The sequence below is a fragment of the Pelodiscus sinensis genome, chromosome 15 (assembly GCF_052426305.1).
Source record: "Pelodiscus sinensis isolate ZL-2025 chromosome 15, ASM5242630v1, whole genome shotgun sequence".
NCBI classification, from domain to species: Eukaryota; Metazoa; Chordata; order Testudines; family Trionychidae; genus Pelodiscus; species Pelodiscus sinensis.
The window spans coordinates 23768906-23790078 of NC_143066.1; the positions used below are offsets into that span (position 1 = coordinate 23768906).

The window sequence follows — 21173 nt, forward strand, 5'->3', positions numbered from 1 at the left end:
ATTAGCAATACTTATCTGAATAGATTTTAATTAAATCATAGCTTTAGGTGTTTGGCACAATGTATTGAGTTTCATCAATATATACAACATCTTCATGAGAAGTTCAGAAGGTCTGCATAATTTCTCTATGAAATGTGGAAGAAACAGCATTTTCAACTGTTTCCCTCCACAGTGTAGAGGTCACTCAAAGCTGACATTTTTAGCAAAGCTCAAATTTTGGGTACGTCTAGACTACAAGCCTCTTTTGAAAGAGATTGTCTAGACAGCTACAACTGTTTCGAAAAAGAGAAAGGCATTCTGGATGCTCTCTTTCGAAAAAGCCCTGTTTGTGTTCAAGAACACCTTTTTTCAAAAGAGCTCTTGAAAAAAGGCATTCTTCCTTGTAAAATGAGGTTTACTGCTGTTGAAAAAACCACTGCGTCCTTTCGATTTAATTTTGAAAGATCACAACATCAGTCTTGATGCAGGTGAAATTTTTTCAAAAAAAGGCCACTTTAAAAAAAAAACTCTGTAGTTTAGAAATAGAGATGTAGCCCTGTTAGTCTGATCTTGCTGAAACAAAATGAAGGACTATGCAGCACTTTAATGACTAACAAGATGGTTTATTAGGTGATGCCAAAAGGTATGAAGCCAAGTTGATCAAACCCCAAAACAGTGTTCTCGTGAACCCATTTAAAAGGGCTCAGATTCCATGGTGATGGGGGATTTTCTGAAAACATAAGTAGATTGAGCTGGTGGGTCAAGTTTTATACAGTGGTCAGAAACAGTAGCTAGTGCCATGACTTCAGGGCTGGGAATACAACCCTCCAAAGATGACCTTCTGCACGTGCCTTGTTTGATCATGAGGTGGAAGCACTCATGAGTATTCTTTTGTAATGAACTGCTGATTATTAGCAAAATTCTCTACCAGAGCTTTCTGTTATCAAAGGATTTTATTTTTCATACTTCAGCTACGTGTTTTGAATAGTGGTACGTGGATGTTATTGTGTGTGAATGGGACCTGCTGTAATGAGAACCCTATCTCCCACTCGTCACCCCCACCAATTTTATCTGACACTTTCTTACACTCCACTGGTTTGCCTTTCCTGCTATCGGGCCAGATTTATAAAGGTATTTAGGAGTTATTAGAACTGGGGTAGATGGCAAGTAGGTACCTGTCACTGTCTTCTCTGCATAGAGGCATTGTAAGCACCTATATATGGGATGTTTAGAAAGCTGGGATAATGGACTAGTGTTCTGCCTAACTAGGTATTTCAAGCATGCAAGGTGACCTTGAAAGTGATGAAAGATTGGCCAGCCTCTGTATCTGAAATAATCACTGTACAATCAGTCACCACCTTTGACTGTCAAAGCCATTACATTGTACAAGGGCATGTCCACTATTCAGTGCAATGCTGGATAAGAGGAAAAAGTTGCACTCCTCTCCCTCTGGAGGCCCCCCTCAGCACTCACAGTACCATATGCTGCTGAATAGGATGTACCCTGCTCCGTAGATGCTCTCCACCCTCTGTCCTTTCACCTCATGTTGCTCGCCCTGTAAATCTATTCTTTTCTGTACATATTCTTCCTTGCCTGCTTCAGACCCCTTTGTCTGTCAAATGTGGTCAGAGGCAGGTGCTAGGTTAAGCTTGACCCAAGTTTGGCTAGGTGTTGCCTGGTTAAATGTAAGCATATACTCTTACAATGTTATTCATTATATATTGTACTAGCAAATTTATCTGACAATACTTGGGTCCATAATTTGGGATTTCCATCAAGTGTATTTTGTTTTTTCATCCCTATAAAGTCTTATCATTTACTATGTTTTAAGAAAAAGGACTACAGTCAATTTGGTTTCCAGTAACATTTTCTTTTAGTTTTCAAACCTTATGCTAGGGGTGGGTAGGGTTGCCGGATGGTTTCAACAAAAATATTGGACACACTTGACCTTACATCACAATCTACATTACATCTTATTTAGAAAACACCGGACATTTATATTTTCTCAATTTGTTTCCCGAACAGAGAGCTCAAATACTGGACTGACCAGTTCAAAACCGGACACCTGGCAACCCTAGGGATGGGCAATAATTTTTAAGGGGGAGGGCCACTTCACAAATTTCTCAAGAGGCCCCGGGCTGCCCCAGAAGGGGTAGGACATCAGATAGAAGGGGTGGGGCAAGATACTTCTTGTGCTGCCCCATCCACAGATTTTAATTGGCTTGGGATTGGGGGACCACGTGAAGTCTTTGCCCCTGGCCCCCTGTGGTCTAGAGAGAACTGCTAGCTGTTTTGAACAGCTGCTGGTTCCCTCTAGGTGCCGCACACCGCTGGTGGCAAGAGGAGACTTCATGCACATCCCCTGCCCCCAGGTCAATTAGAACCTAGAGGCAGGGAAGCATGTGAAGTCTTTGCCCCCTGCCCCTGCCCCTGCCCTGCAACGGGTGCACAGTACCTAGAGTGAACCACCAGCTGTTCTGAACAGCTGGCTGTTCCCCCTGGTGCCATGCACCCCTTGCAGGATGGGGGAAAGAGACTTCATATGCTCCCTCTTCCCCAGGTCTCGATTGGCTTAGCAGTGGGGGATCAGTAGGGTGGCCGTGGGCCAGATCAACCCACTTGGCAGGCTGGATCCCACCCCTGTCTTACGCGTTGATTTAGCTATGCCAAGACAGAACAATACTACCAATTTCTCTATTTTATCTCTTTTCTGTAACGTTTATTGAGAAGCAATCCTATTCCAGGTTCATCCTATTTTTCTGACTCATCTTGGTTCAGTGTCTTTCAACATTTGCTCTATTACGTCAGTTTGGAGGACTGTACTTGCTTTAGTGATTCTGTCTTGTTTCTGTTTGGTTTAGAGGTGAAAGTAAGCCACTGCTCCCGAGCACGCCACTCCAGCAAGAAGAAACTGGCCGGCTGGGGCACTTAGCTGCAGGAGGAGGCGTGGCATGACCCAGCTCGGCTCACAGGGATTTCTGTTAACCTGTAGGCAAGCAGGTTAAAGGGGCTGACTGGGGCTGCACCCCTTCACCAGTCTGGGCCTGCTCCTGCCCTGTGCTCCCTTCCAGGATGCTATTTAGGAAAAGTAGGGGCAGAAGCCCTCCAGCCCCTGAGATTCATTTATCCATGTTGTTTGCTGTTCCCCTTCCCCTCGGGGTGCGAGAGCAAAGCGTATAGCGTGTGTGCATTCCTCTCTCTCCTGGCTGGGAAAGGCTGGAGAGCAGGCAGAGGAAGGAGTGAGCTTCACTTTCACTCCTTGGCTACATCTAGACTGCATCCCTCTGTCGACAGAGGGATGCAAATAAAGCACGTTGAAATTGCTAATGAAGCAGGGATTTAAATATCCCACACTTCATTAGCATGAACATGGCCGCTGCTTTTTTTTCGAAATGGAGCTTTTTTGAAAAAAACCCAGCAGCCTAGACACGGATCTGTCAAAAATAAATGCTTTTTCGACAGATCCTGTATTCCTCAAAAAATGAGGTTTACTGGTTCTATCAAAAAGGGTTTATTTTCAACAGATCTGCGTCTAGACTGCAGAGGTTTTTTTCCAAAAAGCTCCGTTTTGAAAAACAGCGGCAGCCATGTTTATGCTAAAGAAGCGGGGGATATTTAAATCCCTGCTTCATTAGCAATTTCGACGTGCCTAATCTACAGCTCTCTGTCGACAGAGAGGTATTATCTAGACACAGCCCTTGAGAGTTATGAAAGGGAATAGCAAGCAGCCTCCTTATACGAATATTGGGTAGGGAGCCTGAGCCCCCCATCCTCCCTAAATAGCGCCCTTGTCCCCTTGCACTCTCTGTACCCACACATATCCCAGCCCCTGCCTTGAGCCCTCCTCATACACAACAACTCTGACTCCTGCTGTCCTAAGCACACCCTACCCCTTCCCTGAAGCCCCCACATCCTCAAGCCCCTGGCCTGACTACTGCACCCCCAAACTTCCATCCCCTGCCCTGAGTCCATCCACACCAACCAAAAACTCCTGCCCTGAGCCTCCCATACTCCATCCTACACTTAAATTTCTTACAGGTACTGTCATAACACAATTCCCTCCCACCTCTTTCCGTGAGGTGGGATGCGATACAACAGAACCTGTAAGAAATTAAGTTACTTTCACATCTGGTTTGATTTTATGGGAAGTACTCCTATTCCAGGCACATCCAGTTTTCCTGGCACAAGCAAACCTTTATATTGCTTTAAGTTATAACAAGAAGAAACTTTCTACCGAATTTGGTGGTCCTAGCTTTTATTGTTTAGGAGGCTTTCTTGGTCAAACAGACTGACAAACTCTCTAATAAGTGGATAAGTAGATAATCACTCTTTCCATCTAGCTCTAGGATTAATTTGCTAATACAGTTGTTTAACCTGATCGGATTGTTGGTTCTACTTTTTCTGCAGCTGTTCTCTTTCCTTACCAGACATGCAGGCATGTTTTCACATGAAACTACACCTAAAATATACATTTTACATATTGCATTCTATGATAGGTGACTGGCCCAGGCACTGCTATAGGTATGTCCCTGCCTAGTATAAAATGTCAAGTAGGCACTCCGGGTATGTCTACACTAGTTCATTAGTTCGAGCTAGGTAGGCAAATGAGGGCAACCGGAGTTGCACGAGGAGTAACGGTAGTTCGAATTAGGATCTCTAATTCAAACTACCTACTCCTTGCTGCGTGTAGCTGCGGGCACGGAGTTTGGACTAAGGGGGATTTTAAAATGGCAGTGCCTGGGAACTTGCAAATGAAGCCCAGGATATTTAAATCACGGGCTTCATTTGCAACTCCGGTTGCCCTTATTTGCCTACCTAGCTAGAACTAACAAGCTAGTGTAGACATACCCTCAGGGACTCCATGTCGGTACGGGAAAGCAATGGATGCAACTGTGCAGATGTACTTCTAGGGGAGACTGTTCCTAGGTAGGAGCCCTAGGTTTCCAAGCTATGGCCATTTGCTATGGGGTAGCAGCAGTGCTCAGGATGCCGACTCTTTGGTGCCAATGAGTAGGAAAGCAGGTGCTTAAAGGGATGTAGGTGCTTAAGGAGATAGGCGTCAGCTGAGCAGTGCTATTATAATGACAGTGTCATCTAAGTATAATTGATTTGGACACCTATCTGCCTCTTTGGTTGCTGAAGTACCTTTAAAAATCTGGCCCGTAGCCCATTCCTACCAACCCTTTGCCTTGCAAACCAGCTGACACTCACACTGACTTATGTGTAGTATACATCTCTTCTGAATGTGGCTGTAGATATGGGTGAGGCTCAATAGGCCCAGAGGGCAGAGCCCCATTGACAAAGCACTGTGGTCCAGATGCTCAAAGGTATTTAGGTGCCTGTCTAAACAGCTGTATTATTGCTTGCTATGCCACTGGAGAGCTTTAGTGAAGATGCTGCTATGCCAATGGGAGGGCATATACCAGGATGAGTATCTGAGGTAGACCTGGCCAAAGTCCCATTGATTTCAGTGAGGTTTAAGCATCTTAATACTGAGGATCTGGACCTATATGACTTATTGTAAGCATGCAAATAATCCCATCTCTAGTCCATACAGCCCTTACTTCACTTTAATCATGTACTAAAATCCCATTGATTTCAGTGGAACTACTGTGCAACGTTTATCACAGTCATATGTCCTTGCAGAATAAGGAGTTAAAATCTCCTCCTCATATTTCAACTAAGGGCTTTCCATTAGTGTTTGTAGACATTTTCTACCCCTTTAGCTGCTGTGCTTATCACCAGTGACCACTGGGGTCTACCAACTGGCCCCTTTTCCCACAGTAGCTTTCAGTGACACTTTTTTTTAAAATTTTTATTAAGTTACAAGTTCATGAGTCTACAGCAATGCTTGAGTGGAGGGGAACCACTTAACCCGGAAGTGACTGAGCAATGGAAAAGGAAGACTGGCCTGACTATCCGTGAAATATATGGACAGACAGAAACAGTACGTTCAAATGGGCTAATCATGTGTTCATTGCTTTTAATTTCTTTTGCCTTTTTGAATTTTTGGTTAAAAAAGCCAAAAGGAAACAATTTGTTACTTACTTGAAATTTTAAGGAAGAGTCCATTAAAATAAAGTAACTTATAAACCGATGTTGATTTGAAAACCTGGCTGTCTTGTAGAGCTCAGGGGAAAGGTGGGATTTTTTGAGCATTCGTTTTTCCATAGCATTCTAAATAAAGTGAGAAGGAAGAAAGAGGATGTTATTGCTGAAATACAGGCTTGGGGGAGGGAGGTGTCAAGATACCTGGACTCTTTTACAGGTTGTTTCACAGACTTGCTGTGTGAGCTCATGCAAGTTACTCCACTGTCCCAATCTATAAAATAATTCCTTAGGCCACAGAGTTTTTGCAAACCTTAATTCATAACTGTTTGGAATTGAAGTAGAAAATTAATAAATGTAGAACTTGGTTGAATACATATAATATTTTTGCAGAAATAAAGCTCTCTTTTTTCAGGGAATAATTTGTTCAGTTTTCAAAGGGATGAAGATTAAACCCGGATCAATGGGAAAGGCAGTTCCCTTATATGATGTCCAGGTTTGTTAATTCAACTTCCTGTCTTATAGCAGTTTAAGCCCTGATCTACAGTAGGGCATTATTACGAAAAACCTCCCCTTAGATCAAATTTATAAGCAGAGCTTCCGCAACTACCAAGCCCGTTATTTCAAAATGAGGGGCCACTTATTTCAAAATCTGTACTTCTGCTTTCTTTGAGGGAATAACGCTTATTTTGAAACAGTTATTTTGAAACAGTGTTAATGTGGATGCTCTAGTGCCGCTATTTCAAAATAACTATTCCCCAGAGCAGTGTTTCTCAACCTTTTTTTTTATAAAGTATCTCTTTTTCAAAAAAAAATTATAAGTACCCCCAGTACCTACAGTTTTCAGACACACAAAAAATTGCAGCACACTGTTTAAATAACTTAATCGTAGATGGGCAGGCAATGAAATGTTTTGGTGTAAAAAGTACAAAAATAATAAAAGGCTGTAAATCTTAAAACAAAAGATCAGTTTTCTCCAAATTTCAGTTGTGTTGACGTACCCCCCAGACTTCTCTCGAGCACCCCAAGGGTACTTGTACCACTGGTTGAGAAATACTGCCCCACAGTAATTCGAACTAACAACTCCCCAGTGCTTCCTGGGGCTCTAAGTCGAGGTAGCGCATCCACATTAACAGAACCTGTCTCAAACTAATTTTGAGGCTTCCCCATAGTGGGAACACATTATTTTGATTTTGTAAAATCAGGAGTTATTAAGTCAAATTTAGTTATTTTGAAATTATTTCCTAGTGTAGACATGTCCTAAGTTATTTGTTTTACTGAAGTATGTTTTTCTTCTTCTAGATCATAGATGAGAATGCTAATGTTCTGCCTCCTGGACAAGAAGGGGATATTGCCCTCAGAATCAAACCTAAAAGACCAATTGGTCTTTTCTCTAAGTACATAGTAAGGAATCTCTCTTGCTCCCATAGGAAATCCCTGTAATTCCACAGTAGATCCAAAGATCCCTGTTTTCCCCAGCTTTTATACCTACTCCCTACCAGTCCTCCCCAGCATGGAGAATCTGAAGGAACTCTCTTCAATGAATAGCTGCTTCAAAGTACCTAACTTGGAGTGGTTTCCATTGTACGTGGGTTTATAATTTGATTCAATGGTTCTCAACACACGCCAATGCACACACGCGCACACACACATACAAATTGCTCCAGCACCCCTGCTTCAAAGTGTCAATGTGGCCAGGTGAAAACAATCTAGATCCAGATTTCAATCATTCCAATGTTTGGAGCCAAGGTTTCGGTTCACCACCTTTTAAAACTGTGCTCTCAAGGTAAGCTGAAGTTCCCTCTAGCACATCCTCACAAATGACACTGATCACACTAAGAATTATATGTGTACTAGCCAATTAGCCTGTCATAAGTCGGAATTTTCAGGTCTCTCCTCCACCTTGGTCTTCTCTCCTGAGCCTCTGATCTCTTGCGCCGTCTCTCTCTCTCTCCCCTCCTACTGCCTCCCCCTCTCTGTCTCAGCCCTCCTCCACCTCCTGCCTCTCTCGCCTTCTGCCTCTCTCTTTCTCTCTCTTTCTTTCTCTTCTCCCCCTCCTGCCTCTCACTCTCCTTTTCTCTTCTCCTCCTCCTCCTGCCTCTCCCTCCCCTCCGTCTCTCCCCACCCCCCTTTTCTTCCCCTTCCCCTTCCCCTCCTGCCGTGGCACTCAGCTGAGTGCTGCCTGCTCAGCCAGGCCGCCGTGAGGGAGCAGGGTGGGGCGGTGACGTACACGGCCAGGAGGCAGGGCCGTGTATGTCATCGCCCTACCCCCCCCTTCCCCTCCCACCGCGGGAGAGGCCAAATGGCCCCTTGCGCTGCTGGCTCCCCTGCGGTGGCCCGGCTAAGGGACACAGCACTCAGCTGAGCACCACAGTGGGAGGGGAAGAGAGGGAGGTGACGTACACAGCCCTGCCCCCTGGCCATGTAAATCACCGCCCTGCCCCCTTCCCCTCCCTCCGTGGTGACTCGGCTGAGTGTAGCACGCTCAGCCGGGCCGCAGCAGGGGAAGAGAGGCGGGTAGGGTTGCCAGGTGTCTGGCATTGTACCGGACAGTCTGGTATTTGTGCGCGCTGTCCGGTAAAAAAAATCAGAAAATACTGGACATGTGCAATGTCTGGTATTTTCTGATTTTTCTGTCTGCGCACCGGAAGGAAGCCTGGTGTGGGCAGGGGGAGTGGCTGGGAGTCCCAGCTGGGAGGCAGGACCGTGATTGCTGCTGGGAGCCCTCAGTCGGTTGAGTGTGAGGAGGAGGGGAAGCCTCCTCCTCGCTCGTGCATCGCCGGGACCCTGCGCGGGACAGGCAGCAAGTGCCAGGTCAGTCTCACTCCACGCCAACCAATTTGCTCACCCCCCCCCTTCCCGGCCGGCCGGTTCTCCCCCACTTCTCCTCCTGATCTCCCCGGCCAGCACCGCTGCACCTCTCCCCGCCTCCGCCAGCTCTGCTTCCCGCCCCCCCTTCCTCCCGGCCACCCTCATGGCCCCCGATCCCCCCCATCTGTGCTTTCCACCCCCCCTTACTCCTGGCCAGCCCCACCTCCTCCCAGCCGGTGGTCCCCCCCCCAATTCTGCCCGACCGCCCCCCCCCCCCCGACCAGCCCTGCTTCCTGTTAGTACTCAGCTGAGTGCCACGGCGGGAGGGGAAGGGGGGCAGGGCGGTGACGTACACGGCCCCTCCCCCTGGCCATGTACGTCAGCGCCCCGCCCCGCTTCCCCTCCCTCCATGGCGGCTCGGGAGGGGAAGGGGTGCGGGGCACTGAGTGCTTGGCCAAGCCGCCACGGAGGGAGTGGAAGGGGGGCGGAGCACTGACGTACACGGCCGGGGGCAGGGCCGTGTACGTCAGTGTTACAGACTCACAGACACTGGGCTACTATATATATATATGATTGTGCATTATTCATGCACCTATAATACACCTCCATGTGGATATAAATCTAAAGGTTTGAGCAGGTGATGAGGAAGTCCAAGAACCTGGACTTCCTTTCCTAACTGTGCCACCGCCTTTCTCTGTGACCTAGATAAATAAAAATATGTAAATAAAGGGTGTAGCAGAGCAAGCCTCTAAGTGTGTCCTGGGGAATTCTAGGAGGTATCTGTAAGCAGAATGCCTCCAAGGTCTCCTTCTTTATTATGGAGTGAAGCTATATCTAATTCTGACACTCCCCATCAATTAGTCATATAAATCTTTGAGATTGTGTTACCAAAGATCCTATTTAAAGATAATGAATATTATTTATTTGTCTTGAATTGTTATATATTAATATGCCATGCAATTTTGATCACTTTACCTTTATGTGTAAAACAACATTAAAGATTTTGTCATTTGTGAAATGTTATCAGGATAACCCTGAGAAAACTGCTGAATCGGAACGTGGGAATTTTTTTGTCACTGGAGACAGAGGGACTAGGGATGAAGATGGATATTTCTGGTTTCTTGGAAGATCTGATGATATCATCAATTCTTCAGGGTTAATTTGTTTTTACTGGTTTTGCAAGATTTCTGTAAGGTTCAGTGCTATTATAACTTTTATAAGAGATTAGAAGATTTACCCGGCATTACTCAGACCCTTAACTCAATTAATTTTTATTTTTCATAATTTAAATCCTTGCTCTGGGAGTGGCTGGGGATGAAGGATTCAGTATGCAGGCTGCCCAAGGGAGAGAGGACAACTCCAGCCCTCTCTCTCACCGCAGCAGGTTGGGGCCAAGTGAAAAGCAACTCCAAGTACAGCTGGGGAGGGATGCATGTCCCCCAGCTGGGGCACAGACACACAGACAGACCAACACACAAACTCTCTCAAATATATAGTAGATAGCTGTCCCTTTCTCCACCTCTGCCCCCTGCTGTTCCAATGGGGTTACAGCTGTCCCAATCCCCATCGCTAGCCCCTTGCTGCCCCCTGTGGTCATTATATAGCACAGAGGTGGGCAATAATTTTTGACAGGGGGGACCCTTTAGACTTTTTTGAAGTGGCTCCAGGCTGCCCTGAAAGGGGCGGTGCCTCAGGCAAAGGGGACAGGGACGAGATACTTCCTGTTTCCCCGCCCACAGACCCTGATTGGTCAGGGAGTGGGTGAGCATGTAAAGCCTGTGCCCCTGATGGTGGGAGGAGAAGTCTCATACTCCCCTCCGCTCCCCAGCCAATCAGGGCTTGGGGCCTGGGAGAACATGTGAAGTCTTCTCCTGCCCTGCCCCATTCCTTCTAAGTACCACACGCTCCCTGCAGGATGGGAGCAGGGTGGGAGGAGACTTTGTGCACTCTCCCTGCCTTCAAGCCCTGATTGGTTTGGGGATGGGAGGGAGTGCGAAGTCTCTTGCTCCCTGCCCTTAGGCATGTGGGGCTTAGAGTCAACCACCAGGGTTGACTCTAAGCACCGCACGCTCCCCAGTCCCTACACCCTGATTGTCCTGGGGGCTGGGAGAGCAGCAAGGCCTCTGCGGGCTAAATCAACCTGTTTGGAAGGGCTGGATCTGGCCCGTGGAGGCCCTTTTGCCTACCCCTGGCCTAGAGGCAAGTAGCTTTTGTACCATGCCTAGCACAGCGTGGGTCTGATTTATGGTTGAGGCCTTAGGCAATAATCAGTTCTTTCTTACCCCACTACTGGTTAAAAGTCATATTCACACCAGGTCAGTATAATTAAATACCTCATTTTCCTATCCTAGGTATCGTATCGGACCCTTTGAAGTGGAAAGCGCATTGCTGGAGCACCCAGCTGTAGCAGAATCTGCTGTTGTCAGCAGCCCAGACCCACTCAGAGGCGAGGTAATGAGGCTAATAGTGCAGAGGAAAATATTTCATAGAGGCAAACCAGTTTGTGATTCAATGTACAAACTGCAGCTGTTGCACAGCATCGTGTCAGCATGAATAGTCCTTTACCGGGATGATCAATAGAAACCTATGTACATCTCTTCCCTCTACTTACTCATCTCCATTGTGATGGACATAATTATGGTGACAGAAACTTTCCCAACAATAGACCTTCCTATTAAAGGCTGGTCTACACACCCACGTTGTAACACTTTTACACTGCCAGTATAGTTAGAGCAGTACAGCACCTTTTGGCTGTGTCCAGACTCAGGGTTTTTTTCGAAAAAAGTAGCCTTTTTTCGAAAAAACTTCACCTGCGTCTAGACTGCAGCCGTGTTCTTTCGAAATTAAATCGAAAGAACGCGGCTTTTCTTTCGACGGCGGTAAACCTCATTTCACGAGGAAGAACGCCTTCTTTCGAAAGTTCCTCTTTCGAAAGAAGGCGTTCTTGAATGTAAATAGGGCTTCTTCGAAAGAGAGCATCCAGACTCACTGGGTGCTTTCTTTCGAAAAAGCGGCTTGCTCTTTCGAAAGTTCCGCGTGCAGTCTAGACGCTCTCTTTCGAAAGAGCCTCTTTCGAAAGAGGCTTGCAGTCTAGACATAGCCTTTGTGTGGCTGCAGTTTTTGCAGAAACGTGCTTATATTGCTACAGCTATTCCCATGCTGGAAAGGGAATAAGCTATACTGGTACAGGCAACTTTATTCTGGTATAATTGTATCCAGATCAGTGGTTACATTGATTAAGAGGTTACACACTCCTAATCAGCATAACTATCCCAGGACACCATGAAAGCACACTTCTGCCACAGTAAAGTGGAGCTGCACTGCCTCAGGGTGAGCTCTGGGAGTTGTATGCAGGCCCAGCCAAAAATTCTGCGGGTCCCAAGGTGGCATATTGTGGTTGGCTGCACTGCATGGCTGGACAGTTCCCAGCCAAGGCAGTGAGCAAGCAACCAAGCAGGCTGGCACCAGGCAGTGCGGGGCCCAGGGCAACCACCTTGCTCATCTTGCTCTAAGGCTGGGCCTGGCTGTGTGAGCAGGGTGTGCTCAGGGCTTCAGAGAAATCAAAGCGTCCGGAGCTCCCACTGAGCACAGTCATTGCAACTCCCCTTCCATAGGGGGCACCAATATACTTCGTTCTATGCCAGTGAGCAATATGTACATGGCATGGCCACCTTTGGAGAGGGTGGAAGCACTAGCCAGCAGCAACGATTGTGACTGTGCACTACAATTGTGCCTAAGCCCTCTGCACTGCTGTGATAGGCAGAGGGGACAATCCTTATACTTCTCCTTTCATTTACTTTCCTATGCACAGGTTGGTCACAATCTTTTGAGACAGATTGGCTTGTTCCTGCATCCCTTAATTATCTTGTGGTCTGGGGATCATATTGCTAACTAGGAACTACAGGCAGTCCCCGACTTACGTGGATCCGACTTACGTCGGATCCCTAGATACGAACGGGGTGAGGCAACTCCCGCACATGCGCAGCAGCATTCCCGGGGCTCGCTCACCTGGGTCCTAGGATCCTCCTCCTCCTCCTCGGGCCGGCTCCGACTGGGGTCCCGCAGAGCTGCCGGGCAGAGGAAAAGTGCCTCCCCACGCCCGCTGCCCCCCCCCCCCAACTCCCTGCCAGCAACAGGCTGCCCCCTCCCCTGAGCAACAGGCTGCCGAACAGACAAAAGCAGCCTCTCTGCCCCTCCTCCCCTCTATACATGCCGGAGCGCAGCAGCGTCCCCGGGGCTCGCTCACCTGGGTCCTAGAATCCACCTCCTCCTCCTCTTCGGGCCGGCTCCAACTGGCCTCTGCCTGCAGCAGCTGGCCACAGGGACAGGGATCCCACAGAGCTGCCGGGCAGAGGAAAAGTGCCTCCCCACGCCCGCTGCCCCCCCTCGTGGCCTCGCATCCTGCACGCCTCCCCCCTTCCCCCTGCCAGCAACAGGCTGCCCCCTCCCCTGAGCAACAGGCTGCCGAACAGCAGACAAAAGCAGCCTCTCCGCCCCTCCTCCCCCTATACATGCTGGGCTCCCTGGGCAAACAAAGACTCCACCAAAACAAACAAAGTGCTGGCCTCATTGTGTTAGCAAAAAAAGGACCCTCCTCCTAGAACCCTGGGTGGTGTGTGGAAATAAAGCTATTAGCTCAAAGCATGGTGCAGAGCTGTTTGGTATTTGATGAGTTACTCCTTTAGTCCTGAGTTTGTCACAGGGACAGAAATAGATGTGAAATCTTCTGAACAGGGGAACAGACAGCAAAACAAACATTAGAGGGGAGTTAACCTTTCCCTATGCTATCCAAAACTAAAAAAAATGTTTGGCTAGAGTTTCCCCTACAATATGTACCAGTTCCGACTTACATACAAATTCAACTTAAGAACAAACCTACAGTCCCTATCTTGTACGTAACCCGGGGACTGCCTGTAAATCTAAAAATTACTATTGTACTGCTGGTGTTAGTTTGGTATTTTTCATTTTACCCTGTAGGTGGTGAAAGCTTTTGTGATCTTGTCAGCTGCCTTTTCCTCATGTGACTTGGAAAAATTAACACTTGAGTTGCAGGAGCATGTCAAGAAAGTTACCGCTCCGTACAAATATCCCAGAAAGGTAAGTACCTCCCTGGGGTGATATTTAACATAAAACATGCCCCCTTAAATCTCTCCAGAATGAATCATTCTGGTTATACTTAGAATTACAAAGATTCCTTCAATCATCTAAAAGAGAGCTCAAGCTTTAGGGAGACAGTCTGCTTCAGAGAAACTTTCCTAAATCTCTTTTATTTTTCAATAAAATTATTTGATAATAAATGTATCTTTATCAGAGGGGTAGCCGTGTTAGTCTGAATCTGCAAAAGCGACGAGGAGTCCTGTGGCACCTTATAGACTAACTGAAGTGTAGGAGCATAAGCTTTCGTGGGCAAAGACCCACTTCGTCAGATGCATATAGTGGAAATTTCCAGAGGCAGGTATAAATATGCAGGCCAGGATCAGGCTGGAGATGACGAGGTGGATCCAGTCAAGGAGGATGAGGCCCACTTCTAGCAGCTGATCTGGAGGTGTGAATTCCAAGAGAGCAGAAGCTGCTTTTGTAGTTAGCGAGCCATTCACAGTCTTTGTTTAATCCAGAGTTGATTGTGTCAAACTTAAAGATGAACTGTAGCTCAGCATAGTGATAGAAATGTAGCCGTTTCTCTTTGAAGTCTGGTCCTGAAGTTTTTTTGCTGCAGGATGGCTACTTTTAGATCTGCAATTGTGTGTCCAGGAAGATTGAAGTGTTCTATGTTGCCATTCCTAATATCAGATTTGTGTCCATTGATTCTTTTTCGTAGCTGAGTGTGTAGTTGGAGAGATTGACGATATTGCTGGGTGAGTTAGGGGTACCACTGTTGTGGCCCCATGTGGCAGGTAGGATTTTAGACAGCTTACAGTCCTTTTTCCTCTGTAGAGAAGTGAAGTGTGTAATGTAGATCTCCTGTACTCCGGATTGGAGAGCTCTTTTTTGATGTTTTCCTGTTTGCTGTACAGGATGCAGATCAGGTGGTTCCTGATCAGGTATCTTTGTACCTTTAAAACTATTCCTGGACCAAGTATAATGTCTTAATCAGATATTTAGTCCCCATGTTCCAAAGCAGTGGTAAAATCATCAGCTTCTTACTTAGCTTTTACCTAATCCTTATTCAGACATATTCCAGGGTTGTCAGTGGAAATTCCCCTAATTAAAGCCTGAAGGATTTGTCGCTTAGGCTTTGGAGTAAACATATTTACAGAAACCACCAGAGGTATCCACCTTAGGCTTCTTATGAAACTCGGTGTGCCTGGAAAACAGTAGGTACAATCAGTATGGGCATATCTACACATATAGCTCTTCCTACAACATAGTGCTGTGCACATCCCCTAAGCAACACTATTCATACCCCTGTGCTACATAAGTTATGTCAAAAAGCTGTATTGTAGACATAACCTTAGTTAATACCTGATTCTGGAAACTCTCTGGCAAATTACTCCCATTCTTCTATATGGGGCCAGAGGCACTATTACAAAAAATCCCGAAATATCGCTGATAATCATACCAAGCTGGTTTGTGTTTTTCCTAGATGGAATTTGTCCAACAGCTACCAAAGACGATCACCGGGAAAATCAAGAGGCATGAGTTAAGAAACAAAGAATGGGGACGAAAGTAACACTGTCAGAGAGTTTAACATAGCTTCTTTCACTTCATTGACACCTTCTAAGCTGTAATGCTTCTTAGGGTGCCCTGGACTGTGTTACCTTGTCTCTCCGCTACCCCCACCCCACTGCCAGCAAGAGAGAGACTTTCTGGCACTTAACCAGTCTGTTAGTCACCCAAACAATCTCCTCAGGGCAAAGCAAGCCCTCATTTTGGTTTGCATAGGTTCACCCCAGTCCTCACACCCTGTTGGATAGCTGAAACCCAGCCAGGTAGAAAAAACCCAGGTTGTCTGCCATTTCATCCACATGTGGCAGGAGAGTAATCTAGATCATATTATGGGTCAATGAACAGACTTTGTGAATGTCATACACAGCTTACTGGGTGTGATTATCCCTTTAGCAGCTGGCCCCATTCTTCTATAATATTGTGTCTGTGAGCCTATGGCCAATTTCTTCCAGTAGCTACGGTTGCCAGATGGTTTCCACAAAAATACCGGACACACTTGACATTACATCACAATCTACATTACATCTTATTGAGAAAATACCGGACATTTATATTTTCTCATTTATCTTTTCTCAATTTGTTTCCCAAACAGAATGCTCAAATACTGGAGTGTCTGGTTCAAAACCAAACACCTGGCAACCCTAACAGTAGCATGTACTGCAGTCAGTGGGCCAAAAGACTCACCAAGATGGGGTGTGGCTCTGTGCCTCCCCTGAAGGGACGGGGTTGGGGCTAGCCTCTCCCAGACCTCTCTCAGTGCTGCCCGGAACATACCACATGGGATTCCAGTGGTGATTTAAAGATCCCAGGATTCCCGTGGCCACCACTACCACAGTAGCAGTCATGGCAGCCAGGAGCCCTGGGCCCTTTTGAAATCTGGGCCCCAGGGCACTTGCCCCCATGCTTCCCCTTCCCACCCCCCTATTGGCAGGCCTGACTATAGTGTGCTGAGTTCTAATGACATACGGATGCTTAACTCTTCAACACCAAGGCTGTGTCTACACTGGCAAGTTATTCCGGAAAATCAGCCGCTTTTCCGGAAAAACTTGCCAGCTGTCTACACTGGCCGCTTGAATTTCCGGAAAAGCACTGATGATCTAATGTAAAATCATCAATCCTTTTCCAGAAAAACTATGCTGCATCCAGTTCGGGCAAAAGTCTTTTTCCGGAAAACTGTTCCGGAAAAGGGCCAGTGTAGACAGCACTGTACTGTTTTCCGCAAAAAAGCCCCGATTGCGAAAATGACGATCGGGGCTTTTTTGCGGAAAAGTGCATCTAGATTGGCCACGGACGCTTTTCCGCAAAAAGTGCTTTTCCAGAAAAGCATCCTGCCAATCTAGACGCGCTTTTCCGAAAATGCTTTTAACGGAAAACTTTTCCATTAAAAGCATTTCCGGAAAATCATGCCAGTGTAGATGTAGCCCAAGTATTGCACTTTGCCCCCTCAAGAAAGCTTAATTTTCTGGCATGTGATCTTTTATGAGTACACCAAGTGTCTTTGACAATCAGTTGTCCTTGTCCATTCACTAAACAGCAAGTCATTTTAAAGAACAGCACCTTTTGGGGGGCTGAGAAAAAATTCAGCATCCCTAGAAGTGTGTGTTGAACTCTCTGCTGTTGGGCTTTTATTGTGATTATAAAACTAGATTTGGAATGTGATTGTTTTGAATAATGAAAAAGAACATTTATTTGCTAGGAATAAACACTTGTGCATGGGAATAAAATAATTTCTGTGCAAAAGATTGCTGCAATGAATGAAAAAGTTTAATAAATTCAGTATGTACTTTGCACCACTTTTTGGTTTTGGCTTCTTTTTAAAGATACATCAGTGTCTCACAAAGATTTTAAAATAATGTTTAGTTACCTTACTCTGATGTCAGTTACATATGTGACAGCCATTCAGGCAAAGTAATCATTCCTCAGTTATCCAGTCTTGCAAATCTCTACATTCAGTTCTCTTCTCTTTTCCCTTGACACTTTTTATTTCTGACATCATCTGCATTCATAGCTCATATTCCTACTGGCATAACATACTTAGAGTGAGGGTCTCAAACTCAATTTACCTTGGGTTCAGCTACATGGCACCCTGACCTCAAAATAAGCAATGCAATTTGCACTGTGCAAATTGTGTAGTTTATTTTGAAGTAATTGTGAAATAAAACACTATTCTGACAAGTCCCTTAACCCTCATAGAATGAGGGTTACAGGGGTGCCAGGATAGCATGCCTGTTATTTCAAAATATATTTCAAAATAACGGGCAAGTTTAAAGATGTGGAATAGCTATTTCGGGATACCTTTGGAATCCCGAAATAACGCTGCAGTGTAGACATAGCCCTGGAGGCCAGGACCAGTCCTCAAATCCTCTTAGAGGGCCGGCAGGCACTCCCCTCTGGCATGGTTCTGAAGGAGGGATGTCTGTGCATTTCCCTCCAACATATCTCCTAGTCAAGCCTGCTGGCTCATCCTCTCCCCACCACCCAACCCCCGTCACCACCACCACTGCATTTTCCAGACTTGCCTGTTGCCCCTGAGCAATTTAAAATTCGCCAGGGCTTCTGCAGCCACCACTGGCAGCACAACAGGGCTCAACTAGCTTCTTGCTACTAGCTCCATGCCTCTGCTGGAATATCCCTGTGGCATACTGGGGTGTGCAGAGCCATGCCATCCACAGGTGTAGGCTGTGAAATTATTAACTCATTTTGTGAAACTGGCTAGATATCAGTGATGCCAACTCTCCAGATTTGATCACAAGCTTTCTGATTATTTGGGCTTTTTTTTTTTTCCTGGAAAGCCTCAGCCACACTATTAGAAATAAGCCAGCTCTGTGAACTCCACCACCTGATGCCCCTTGCACTGCTATGGACTGTGATGTCTGATTTAGTACATTATGTTTGTTTGTTGGTACATGGTATCAGAAGAGAATCACAGCCTTTTTCTTTTTCTTTTAAGGAAGACATTAGGTCTGATGATTTGTGGAGAAAAGTTTGAAAACGTGCTCCGAGTTCAGCCAAAGACCGCAAACTCCAGTTGCCAAATAAAAAGAACCCCAACTGTCTTTTTATCTGTGATTTCAAAGAAGCCATTCTCTTTTGGGGGTATGGCAGAGCTGAGTTTTGAACTATTGGAGTTGGCAATACAGTACATGCAGGTTGATAATATCTCCCCCTTTGGCCACAAGCCCAGCGAGCAGGATATTACAAAAGACACGAAACAGAGTCCTCACTCTGCCAGCCCCATGTCTTCACCGGGATGCCCCCACTCCCAGCTAACATCCCCACTCTCACGCTGGAATCCTGCCTGCCCCGCCAAGCTGATAACAATGCATCCTCATGCTGGGATCCCCAGCCCCTGTATGAGTAACCGAAAACGAAACCCTCCAGCTCTGCCCCGCTGGCTGCAGAAACGCATCTGCTAGGGCAGCTCCCCGGCCAGAGCAGTTGCATCACGGCAGGGGCAGCCCGCAGGGCCGGCCTTAAGCCCGCGCTCTGCACCCGGCAGTCGGCTCCCCGCCCTCACCTACGCACGCTGCCGGCTGCTGCCGCCATGCAGGTGAGCGGGGAGACGCCCGGGCGAGACGGTTTTGAAACTGAAAAAAGGGAGGCGGCGAGCGCGGTTTGGAGTTCGGCCCCGCAGAAGGTAGGGGAGGGGGAGATTAGGGGGAGGTGAGGGAGAGGAAGAGGCTTGTGCGGAGGGGGAAGAAAGGGGAAGGCACCAAGAGACGGGTGCAGGAGAGACAAATGGCAGGGGGCCAAGTGCAGACAGTGAGGGAAAGGGCAGGAGGGGAGGTGTCAGTGGGAGGGGGGACAGGGTGATGCTGGGATAGGAGAGGAGAGGGGAAGGGCATTAGGGGCTGGAGGGGGGAGGGGAAGGTGCTGGGCGAAGGCTTGAAAGAAGGGGTGGGCATGCAAAAGGTGGGGATGGAGCAAGTCATGTGTGAGGACACCGGGGCATGAGGGGAATGGGGGCAGAGGGTGGTGGGCATCAGGGAAAAAGGAGGCAGGGGCAGCAAGGGAAGGGGGAGGCCTGAGAAGGGTGCTGGGGTAAGGGAAGGTGCAGGTGCCAGGGGATTCTGGGCGTGAAGCAGAAGGGAAGACTCCTGTAGGGGAGGGACCAGCACCAGAGGAGAGAGGCAGGGCAGGTGTGTAGAGGGAGGTGTTAGAAGAGGGGTAGCTCACATGATCAGAGTGGGGCTACTGGAGGAGTGGGCACAGGGGCGAGAGAAGGGCTGGTGGAGGGGGGCAGGTTGCTGAGGGCAGTGAGAAGGGCAGGAGTCAGCACAGTAGAGGAGGGTGAGGAGTTGGAGGGCAGCAGGCACCAGGGGAGATGATGGAGTAAGGAGAGGAGACATGGCAGGAGAGAGAAAAGGAAAAGGTTTATAAAATATTTATTAATAACTTGGTATGCCGCCCACAGCCAGTTTCTTTGCGCCCCACGGTGCAGTTTGGGTTTATGTGGGGATCAACATGTGGCCGGCGAGTGGGAGTGTACAAAAAAAGTAGTCAGTGTAATGATCTTCTGTTGATATGTTTTAGTAGTTAAATTCTTGGACTGTCATTGCTCATGAAAAATGCTGTCACATGGGTAGAAATCGGGTAAATATTGCATTTTATTAATATCAGCAGAACTCACTTAAATGGGGCCTGTGTATTGTGTAGTCTTGCCTTAATCTTTGTATTCATACCTGTCAGTGTGAGAGAAGCTATTTGTATATATTTGCTTGCATATGCAACCACACTTAAGTTGAGGCCCTCAGCATGTTCTCTAAGTATCAGTGTGGCCCCTGGGGCTTCCAAAGTTGAGATGCCCTAGCTCATCCCTGACAGGTGTCTAGCCTGGTCTTAAATATCTGCAATTTAAGCCCATTGCTTCTCGTCCTAACCTCAGAGGCCAAGCAGAACAATTTTTCTTCCTGCTCCTTATGATACTCTTTTAGATAGTTGAATGCTGCTCTCATGTCCCTTTTTGGTCTTCTTTTTTCCAAGGTAAACAAGGCCAATTTCTTCAACTTTGCCTCATATCTCATGTTCTCTAGACCTTTCTTCATTTGTGTCGATCTTCTCTGGACTTTCTCCAGTTTCTCCACGTTTCCTGAAACGTGGCACCCAGAACTGGACATGATACTCCAGTGGGGGCCTAATGTAGATGGCTCATTCCCTGCCTAGGGGGCGTGAGACTGGGCGGGTTAATTTCCAATCCTCCTGTTTATTCTTTTCCTAAGCCAGGAGGGCACAGTAGTTCTGATGTGGGTTGGAGAGGGGATGGAAGCCAGATCCAAGATCAATGAGCCCTGGGAAGTGGGCCCATTGAAAGGAGACTGGACCGGTGGATGCCTTGGGGGTCAGCAGCAAGGGCCTGCTTTGGGAAGCCCCCTCTTTGGAGGTGAATATGGCAGCATTGAGACACCACCCAGAAGCAGGCGCCACAGACACTAACTACAGATTCATGGGACGGCTCTCACAGATCTTGCACATGCATAAGATGATAGATCTGTAGGAGGGGGGGCAGTGGAGTAGTGAGGGAGCTGGAGGGGTCAGTTGCCCCTGGGAGAAAAATAATATAAAATTTAGTTAAATATAGATGTCACACGTTTTTAAAAGGAATACCATATCTCCTGCCTTTTGTCTATTTTTGTCTCTTTAGCCCCCCAGTTAAAATTTTCAAAAGCACA

General features: G+C 47.0%; 2 protein-coding genes across 5 annotated transcripts in view; both read left to right on the top strand.

The window, feature by feature from the left end:
- The window catches only part of LOC102445968 (acyl-coenzyme A synthetase ACSM4, mitochondrial-like), a 29198-nt gene extending 11906 nt beyond the window's left edge, over positions 1-17292 (top strand). For all 4 annotated transcript variants that reach the window (XM_075899413.2, XM_006123135.5, XM_089782303.1 and 1 more), the window contains 7 exons: positions 5803-5926; positions 6443-6523; positions 7330-7431; positions 9866-9993; positions 11190-11289; positions 13816-13935; positions 15422-17292. In XM_075899413.2, the coding sequence (XP_075755528.2) occupies positions 5803-5926; positions 6443-6523; positions 7330-7431; positions 9866-9993; positions 11190-11289; positions 13816-13935; positions 15422-15508 (742 nt within the window). In that variant the 3' untranslated portion in view covers positions 15509-17292. The remainder of the gene's footprint in view (positions 1-5802; positions 5927-6442; positions 6524-7329; positions 7432-9865; positions 9994-11189; positions 11290-13815; positions 13936-15421) is intronic.
- Positions 17293-18763: 1471 nt separating this feature from the next.
- Positions 18764-21173, top strand: part of LOC102445731 (acyl-coenzyme A synthetase ACSM3, mitochondrial-like) — a 43898-nt gene continuing 41488 nt past the window's right edge. Inside the window, exon 1 of the mRNA XM_075899415.2 lies at positions 18764-19141. The gene's annotated coding sequence lies outside the window, so the exon portion shown is untranslated. The remainder of the gene's footprint in view (positions 19142-21173) is intronic.